Genomic DNA, 9,702 nt, shown 5'->3' with positions numbered 1-9,702 from the left:
AACGCTTCTACTCTTTTTTTGATTTTGCCATCTCACGACAGCATATGCATGGCCGCAGATGGCCCGACACTCGTTACTATGTTATGAAGATAAAAAACCGGGGATGATTACTTGATACCACCAGTCGGAGCTGAAGGGGGTGACAGTTGATCAACCCCTAATGCGCTTTAGTCTTCTGTTTGTCTCTTTTTTTTTTTTTTATTCCTTCTTGTTTATGCTTTCTACTTCTGGAAACTTTGGAAGGGAACTGAGAGAAAGAAAAGGGCCCAGTTTTGGAGTCCAAGTTGTTTACGGTCTAGAAGCTGGGCCACAGGTTGGTTGTTGGGAAAAGGTGCACAAGAGAATGCGCCAATGGGACTTTTGTGAGGGATTCATCAAGATCAGGTTTTTCTTTACTACATAGTTTTACATCTGCTCACCTTGTTGAGGGATACCCAGGAGTTTGTTCTTTTTTTCTTCTCTACTCTTTTGCACTAGATAGAATGGTTGGTACAGGAATTGGGAGCACCCTCTTGTTGCGAGGGGCGAATGATGATTGAAACGAGCAAGATGGACGATGCTGCTGGCCAGTCGGATACAATTCATGCTTCAACAACAACAACAACAACAACAACAACAACAACAACAACTTAGATAGAAATGGTTACGGTCACCCAGAATATCACTGTCGTTTTCGTTTGCGCTTTACACCTTGGTTCCAACACTTACTTGGCTTGATTGAGACTTGACTCGGAGACAAGAGGATTGAGGAGGCGTGAAACACGTTGTGAATGAGATCGTCGCGTGCGTCTTGTTTCGACGGGGCTGGACGCGATGTCACATCAATTAAAACACAAGGCTTGCCTTGCCCCCTCCCCCGTTGCAACAATGCAATGTATCTTTGGAGATGGGGAAGTGGTACCATAGAGCTAGGGCCTGCTACAGAGGCGAGGGGGTGCTGGCATGATGCTCGGCGGTTCTCTGCAAGCGAGTCTGGAGTCGAGTCGTCGCGGTGCCTGGGTTTCTGTCTTATAGCGCTGTTAATGCCAGGGATGGAGCAGGATCGACGGCCAATCTATGCGGTAGGGTGACGTTGGAGATGTTTGTTTTGATTGTCGCCTGCTGGGATCTCACCTGAGGGGAGTTGACCGATGCCTGCGAACGGCATCTATCACTCTGTTGGTGATGGTGTTGAGGTTGTCAAATTGCAAGAAACAGTTTGAGTTGCCGTTTATGGGAAGTCGTGATTTGGATACGGGGGGTCCGGACGACTCGATTCGGCAACCGACAATAAAACTCTTGAAACAAGGCAGGACGTGTCACCTCTTAGCAGTCCGTTGTATAAGTCCTCATAGAGAGCGAGCCCGTGATTAGCACCCAGTGTGTGTGATCACACGTTGCGTCCCGGCTGGCCAGGCTCAGGCCCAGGCCCAGGGTTGTCGGATCGGCGACGCGACCTTGGTCCCGGGGAAAAGCTTCTTTGACGCAGGTACCCGACCAAGGGAGGGAGGGAGGAAAAGCTTGGGTCGTATGATTAGACTGCTACGGTACCTGAGGACGGGACCTGAATCCGTGGACTCAGTGTTTGTAACCGGACGCTGCGTGGGCCGCGCTGAGGTGAAGCAGAAGCGAAGCTTGATGGGACGTAGGTTCGCTTGAGCACCTTTGAAACGGTTGCCGGGATCGCGATCAGACGATGGGGGAACTAAACTCGAAAAAAAAAAAAGAGCGAGGCTGAACTAGAGTTGACAACGCATCCCGCTTACCAACAAGGCTTCCTTGTCCCGGTAGGGCTATAGCGGACTGTCAACATGGGCCTTGCAAACGTTCCCTGGAACTTTTTGGAAGGGCGATGGAGGCCGCGTCTAGCAAGGTCGTCTAACAAGGGGCGCAAAGAGGAAACACTTCCGGGAGGGAAGACAGAAGAGAAGAGATCTGGATCTCTGTTAAGGGGGGTGTGGACGGAGAGAAACAAGTTGGTGTTTTCTTTAATCTCCCAAGATTCATGCGGCGCGGAGGCCAGCCCGAAGGTGCCGGCCGGGAACGGAGGTGGGCTGCCGGGAGCGGGGAATACTTTGTCGCGGCCCGGACGGAAAGGGCAGGCAGTTGGGGAGGGCCCAGATGTTTACCTTTTGACGCGCCGTTTGGTGGTTTCTTCTCGTTCCGACAGGTTGGGCCTGGTGCATAAATTTGACTACCAGGGGGTTTAATGGGATTGCGCGCGGGAGATCGAGGGCTGAGATGGATGGTGCGCATGAGGACGGGAGGGAGGGATAGGATGCAGTGGTCGGCAGTTGTTTAATGGGTAGCTGAAACGGCCCATGGATGAAGGGTTGACGACGACTTAAAGTGGTGATGAGGAGGAATCGACTGCTCACATCTCTCAAAATAGCTTCTCAATGGACTCAATTTATGATGTTTTTATGCGATATGGTAGCGTCGTGCCCCCTTATCACACCTCATCAGGATAACTCGGCTTACGAGACAACTCAAAAAACCACCAGACAAAAGCATTGTCTTAAGCCCCTAAACATGGTTGGTGGGAAGGTTGAAAGAGAGATAAACGGGCATTTGAAAGAAAGATCTCCCTCCATCCAATGCGTGGGATGCAAGCACTTAAAACCCCGGTCGAGTCCTATTTCCAGAAGACCAACCATCCCGTGCGTTGAGGGCGGCCAATCATGACACGCTCCGCCGTCGCATGGTGCTTCAACCTGTACCGTCCGACTGGAATCGTGCGGCACGTGAAAGAGGGGGGTCAGCAGTGTGTATTATGGGATGAAGAGCCGAAAATCGTGTATGTCTTGCATCAGTTTAAGCGAGCTGAGTTGCATTCGATCGTGGTGGTTGTTGTTGTGAGTTTGGCGGGTGAGGACGCACATGCGTGTGTCACTATTCGCAAGTTCGAACCCGTCCGTTCCGTCCCCGTTGAAACCTTGAGTGGGAAACCTCCGCAGTTAGGTGGGCTGGCTCGCTTGGACACAGGCTGATGTCAAGCTGCAGCGGCGGAAAACGTCCGAGTTGGAGAGCGCCATTGTGGAGGAGGAATATGCAAGGCTTATGTCTGTCAATTGAAACCGCATAAAGTATGTGGTGGAAGTCTCGGATGTGCTGTATCGGTCGTTGTCTGGTTGCTTGGCAGTTTGGTTTCTATTGACAACTTGGCTATGTTGAGACAACAAACTATTCAAACTGGTTTTCTGAACCAAACCACGATAGTTGCTAAGTGCTCAAGCTCAAAGCGGCCATAGTTTCACGTTTTATGAGTGACAACGTTGGGTCAACTGACTCGAAGAGATAGATAGTATCTTGACCCCTGAGGTGGTTGCTAGTGGTTGCCAGACACAGCTCAGACAATACGACGCCTCGATGACGAGTGCAACTGGACACTATGCGTTTTGGCAGGGGTACGTTGCCCCTATCATGACACAGCTAGGTATGTGACGTGCTAGGTTCCTCGAGCAACGTTCTAGTGGTGGAAAAGTATCAGTATTATGGATTTGTCTGAAACAGTGTCAACAAGCCAAGCTGTTTCTCTTTTGGGTGAAAAGGATCACTGCCCAAAAGGAACGAGGCTGGGTTCTTTTTTTGGTCTATGGCCTGCCTGACGACGGACAGCGCCCGATAGTCGATTAAGAAAGTGGTGAGCTGACTGTGGTTTTGGTGATCTATTGGTTGGCTGTCGGCAGCGGACAGCAAAAGATGCAGGGGGGTGGTTGGAGGTGAAAGATGCAGCCCCGGGTGACAGAAGCTGCAGATAGACAAGGGGATAAGACTTTTTTACCGTCGTGGTTGTTACCTGTCGTCGTCTAGGACTTGATCAACTATCTTTTTCATTGGGAATCGGCTCGGGAGGAGTCGGCCGTCGTATCTGCATGTGTGACGGGAGAAGTCATAGCGGCAGCCATCCATTGGAACCTTGGTGTTGTGATTGCACTTTTTTGCTTTCGGTCAGCTCCCCGGGCGGCTCTTATTGACAGCCCAACATGTTTGTATTCAGACCAACTTATCACCGGCAGGAAAATCCACGGTTATCATTACAAGTCTTGTTGTCATGCCGTCAGCTCCTCCCGCTCATTCATCCGTCCCTGGCCCTCCTCGGCTGGTGCCTCTTCCAGCTTAGGCCGGTTCCAGTGGTTGGCTGGTGAGAGCCCGCAGCGCACTCTAGCTGCCCTCGCCACTGCAGCTAGCCCCCTGCAGGCCCCTGGAGACATGCCCCGGACCGCCTCTTGGTTGCCCAACAACCGCCAGTGGAAAAAGCTCAGCCCGGGGGCGCCATCGCGTGAGCTTTGGTTTACCTGATGCACCGCTGAGGCTTCAAGATTCCATCTATTCTCTCTGTTGCTTGCTTGCTTGGCTGGATTGTTTGCTCCTTGTCCTTTGTCGAGTCTCTATTCTCCTATTCTTCTTTTGGCTCTTTGCGAGATCAGCTTTCAGCTCGGCTCCAAGCCCTGCAAACAGTTGCTGTAAACAGCAAGGTTGGGTCCGTATCCACTGCATCCGTCCATCCAATCCATCCCGTGCATTGGACCTCATCATCCATCCTGTCCATAAAATTTACCGACCTACCTACGACGAGCGGACCGACCTCGACCTCGACCTCGAACTTCGACCCTCTTCTGCCTAAACTAATCCCACGACCGACCCCGCGGCCACGGCATCACGACCGAAGCAAAGAGGAGAAGCCAAGCTGTTGAGGAGAAGGAATCAGGAAAGCATCGATGAAATAATCCAATCTTACGCCCGAGGTAGGCTTCTGGTCCCTGCCCCTTCTCCCCTAATCGTCTCTGTATCGGCATCAACATCAACATCCATCTCTCCCATCATCACCACAACATCGATTGCCAACGAGACAAGGCCTCAGCCAAGTCTCAAACCCAAACTCTATGGCTTTCCCCCCCTCATCCATCTCTATCCTCGGCGTCATTTAGCGGGGCCTCTATCCCTCCGGCCCAGTCCAGTCTCTGTTGTCTCCCTTTCCTTTCCCTTCCCTTCCTGCCCCTCCTCTTTTTTTATCGGGGCTTATGGTCCGTATGCCGACTTCATTCCTCCCTTTGTTTGGGCCACTGTCTTTGATTTCTCCCCTCGCTGCAAACAAAGGCTAACAACACTCTTTGTTCAAAACAAACAGTCTTAGACTTTAATGCCTTCTTTCCGTCCTGCCATGATCGTTTACGACCTTCTATAATGACCCACGTGCACCGACCTTCGACATCCGAATAGACTTGACCCTGTTACAAGCTGTCCTGCCCTGCCCACGCCGAGCTCGAAATCTTCAGAACCCATCTCGAAACCGCCCTGCTACAGACCTGCTGCATACGCTCTCTTACCTGCACCGTTTCTCCAAAGTTTAATTTTCCGATCCTTTGCATGTGTTACCGCCGTTGCTGAGGTATTCTCCAACGGCCCGAGGCTGACCGTGCACGACACCAACCTCGAATTTGATACTTCCCACGGCCTGCCTCTGGTTTGGCCTTGATGACAAGCAATTAAAGCTGCTATGAGCGGGGATCAACTGGCTATCAGGCAAGCTCAATTCCAAATCTTGCCTCAACTGCACCATGCCATCTTTCCGTCTCGGCCATGCACGTTGTTGCACAACCACTGACAGTTTTCCTGTCCTACAGCTTTACCGATTCGAAGCCTCGTCCACCGACTTCTCAACAAACTCCTACATCCGCCGTCTTCCCTAGTCCCATCTTCGAGACCCCAAAGCCCGGGCAAGGTTCCGTCACCGACGCCGGGGGCTGGACGCCGCGCTTCGCCGAGGACTACTCTGTCTTCAACAAGACCCCAGGGAACCTTCGGGGAAACCAGGTTCCCTTCGTCGACCTTGGTCCCGCCACGCCCGCCAGCCGCCACAAGAGGCTGCTGTCCGCCGAGACATTTGCCGCCGAGATTGCAACCCATGTGAATCACTTCTCTTCTAATCCCAATCTGCCACTGCCGCCGGTCGATCCATCCCGCCGCCTGGCCTCATCGCCGAATTCAGTAACCGTTCCTCAAGAATATATAGCCGATTCGACTCCCTTGCCCAGCCCTGATCCGTCCAAGCAGTCAAAGTCATCCAAGAAAGCCAGAAAGGCCGACCTCAGCGGTGCAGAGCCTACGCAGACGGCGACACCTCCGCCCACTGGACGTAGGGGAGAGCGGAAGCTCACTGACAAGCTCACGATGCAAAATGATCAGAGCTTCGGTCAGCCTGACTTCACCGGCGCCTCTCAGCAGCAACATGATATTGCCGCTTTGATGGCCGCCTCTGGTGACATGTTTGGATATCCCATGCCAACGCCTGGCACCGCCGGCTTCTGGGACCCTTCAATGGGCATGGACTTTGACTTTAGTGCTTCTCCGTCTAATGTCTTCCAGACAACCCCCGTTCAGGGACACCGCCATACAGGATCTTTTGACTGGAATAACGACATACCGCTATTCCAGGATCCAGCTGCATCTTTCGCTTCGAACCCAGAGCCCATTCAGTCAGCTCGACGTGACCGCACTATCGCCCCGAAACCACTCGGGTCAACGGCAGCAACGACGGCGGCAAGTGCTGCCATGTCTGCAGCCCTGTCCGCACCAATAGACGATCCCTTTGGAATGTCTCAGCAAGCGAATGGAGTGAATCCTGGACTGCTCTTTGGGTCTACGCAGAACCCCATGTTGGATAGCGCTGCTCTTATCCCTGTGACACAAGCTGGCTCGGCTGAAGCTACCATCTTCCAGTCGAGGTCGAGAACACCTCTGGGAGAGGATCTTCGACGATCAGCCAGTGTGAAGGAACTCAGAGCCACCAAGGCTCCCGATCGTGCACTTGCTCCTTCTCCCGTCAAGTCTAACTCCCGCCCAGGGATGGGTCGAAGCGTCAGCGAGAACCGAGGCAAGAGAAATCAACCTCAGACCCAGAACCGACCAGTCCTGCCCAAGCTGGCACCCGCAGTTCGACCAGTTTCACAGGCCAGCAATGGATCGAACAGTGACAATGGACGACCCATAGCAAGGCCGACCGGAAGGCTGTCTCCCATGAAGAGTCAGCATCGTCTATCGAGTCTGGCCTCTATACCCGAGGCACCACTGCAGCCGCCGCGAACTCGAACCTCTGTCCGGTTCACGATCGACTCGAGAGGCAGAGCCCGTGCTGAAACAACCGTCGTACACAATGAATGTGACTGGGATGGAAGCTTCAGCCACCGAAGGACGTCCCGAGATAGGAGTCGAACAGGCGAATTGGGATTCTCCGACGATGAAGACTCATCTTCTGACGACGAGCCCATTATCATCCCTAGCAGGACCAGTTCATTCAACGCCTCGTTTGCTCTACCGGATCCCCTGAAGCCTGTTGGCTCCATCTTCCACTCCTCCAGACGCAGTGTCAGCGATAGGAGCACCAGTAGTATCGGTGCTCACGATGGTATGGGAGGGTCGCAACACGATGGAGAGAGCGAAACTGAGACTTTCATGCATGAGCGCCGCGACAAGGTCGGAGATGCCACGAGCGAGCTGCGCAAGGTCATGGAGGACCGCAAGAAGCGGTCAAATCAGATGGGTGGAGCGGGACAGCACCGGTACTTACAAACCAACAACTTGGGCCCCTTCCGGGGCGATACCATCTCGCCGTCGACCCTCACCGACTCCAGCCTCATGACAGACAGACAGGATATCCGGTGTGTCTGTAGCAGAAAGGGGGCTGACGGGGGAGACGGCTTTATGATTCAGTGGTGAGTAGCTTCCAGCCAGCTTGGTGGCGGGCCGAGACAGAGACAGACAGAGTTTGGGCTGACCTTGCAACCAGCGAGTCGTGTGAGATGTGGCTGCACGGCAAGTGTATCAATATGAATTCGCGGACACGACCGAGGGTTTACATCTGCGCATTTTGCGCAAACACCCCAAACATGCGTGGAGGGCGACTGCGAGACACGGGGCGAGGAAGCATGCTGGGTGTCGGGGCCGTGCCGTCACCGCTGGCAAACAAATCATTCAGGGCGTTTCGATAAGGATTGGGTTGATGAGCATTTCTGAAGGAGTAGACAATGGGAGGAGTCCTCGGGGTGGGTCTGATTTGAATACACATGCATCTGGTTTTATGAGACTCTGGTCATGCTAGCTTGGACGATGTGCCGTGATTCTCCTGCCTTTGACACGGGCAAGGTCGGTGAGCTATTGTCTTGTGAGGATGACGTACATGGGTGTTACAGTAGCTGAGGGCTAAAGCCTCATGTGCTGGAGTCTTGAGTGCATGAGGCTATGATGAATGGACGAATGCCACACATTGGACGCTGGAGGAGTTGATAAAAGAACGCTTATACTTGCTTGTGCAGACACAACAGCCCTGCGAGGCATAGATGAAGAGCTCAAGACAGCCTCCTCCTCGAACCAAGTGCCCAAAATGACCTTTGTCTGGCCTCTCGTTGGCCAATACCGTTGCCGCCCTCTTGGGTTCTACTTTGCCGTCGAGGGCCGAGCCGGCCACTGCGCGACGCGCCGGCCGCCGGAGCTCCAGCAGCTTCGATCTCGGCATGGTGGGGGAAGAACGTCGTCGAGGGGCGGGGCAGCATCGGCTGGAACTCAGAAAACACATTCCCGAAAGCCAACCTACCACTCTCTCCCTTGTCTATTTCGACTCTATTCCTATCAATTCAAAGGTTCCAAGACGTACGAGTGAGGAAACAATGGCTGAACACACAACATTGTCGAGCTGGCTGGCGATCACTGCGGTCCCGAGGTGCGTCGACTGCTGGTTAGAGCTTTTGGCGCTCGTGTGCTAATCATCATGGACAGGTTATCGCCGAGGGTATCCGGGTATGGGAGACACCATGTGCAGCCATTGGGATGAGGAATTGTAAACGACTTGAGCAGGTCCTGAAGACTATCGAGGAGAACAAGCCCAGCGTTGGCAAGTTCAACCTCCAGGAGCATCTCATGGGTGGTGTAAGTGTTGCATGACCGGCCGTCCGCCCCGAGCAGGGCCTCCTCAAGCTCCGCAAGAAGATGGGCACCTACGGTAACCTGCGACCCTGCTTCTTCGCCTCGGACTCGCTCGTCGACTCTTCACCCCTCAAGGCCGAGGTGTGCCGCGGCACCGACTTTGTCATTGTGCGCGAGCTCACTGGCGGTATCTACTTTGGAGAGCGCAATTCTGCCTGGGACACTGAGTCTTACTCCCGCGCCGAGGTGGAGCGCGTCGCCTGCCTGGCTGGTTTCCTGGCCCGCGGCCGCGGTGACAAGAAGGTGTTGTCTCTGGACAAGGCCAACGTGCTAGCCACGAGCCGACTCTGGCGCAAGGTCATGACCGAGACGTTTGAGAAGGAGTTCCCCGACCTCAAGGTCGAGCACCAGCTGATTGATAGCGCGGCCATGATCATGGTCAAGAACCCTACCGGTCTTAACGGTGTTGTTGTGACGAGCAACCTGTTTGGTGACATTATCAGCGACGAGGCCAGCGTCATCCCCGGCAGCATTGGTCTCCTGCCCAGTGCCAGCTTGAGCGGTATCCCTGATGGCAAGGGCAAGTGCAACGGTATCTACGAACCCATCCACGGTACGTGTCATGCTCTCGCGATGTTATGTTTGGTAACTAACTTAAGCCTTACAGGCTCTGCCCCTGATATCTCGGGCAAGGGTATCGTCAACCCCATCGGCACGATCCTGTCCGTGGCTATGCTTCTCCGATACTCTCTCAACCTTCCCGAGGAGGCTGTGCGTGCTGCCCTGGACGGTGGCCTCTGA

At 53.9% G+C, this 9,702-nt stretch overlaps 2 protein-coding genes across 2 annotated transcripts; both read left to right on the top strand.

Annotated features, from left to right (window-relative positions):
* Nucleotides 1-5,562: 5,562 nt before the first annotated feature.
* On the top strand, nt 5,563-7,698 carry NCS54_00597900 (Hypothetical protein; the record flags this gene model as incomplete). The annotated part of the gene is made up of 1 exon (XM_053151456.1): nt 5,563-7,698. The coding sequence occupies one exon, from the start codon at nt 5,563-5,565 to the stop codon at nt 7,696-7,698; it is 2,136 nt and encodes a 711-aa protein (XP_053007431.1).
* A 664-nt stretch (nt 7,699-8,362) lies between these two features.
* Nucleotides 8,363-9,702, top strand: NCS54_00597800 (3-isopropylmalate dehydrogenase; the record flags this gene model as incomplete). The annotated part of the gene is made up of 7 exons (XM_053151455.1): nt 8,363-8,495; nt 8,564-8,628; nt 8,672-8,698; nt 8,755-8,775; nt 8,833-8,904; nt 8,941-9,514; nt 9,569-9,702. 7 exons carry the CDS (start codon nt 8,363-8,365, stop codon nt 9,700-9,702), a joined length of 1,026 nt encoding a protein of 341 aa, XP_053007430.1.

The sequence above is a fragment of the Fusarium falciforme genome, chromosome 4 (assembly GCF_026873545.1).
Source record: "Fusarium falciforme chromosome 4, complete sequence".
NCBI lineage: Eukaryota > Fungi > Ascomycota > Sordariomycetes > Hypocreales > Nectriaceae > Fusarium > Fusarium falciforme.
This window is presented reverse-complemented; position numbering and strand designations above follow the sequence as displayed.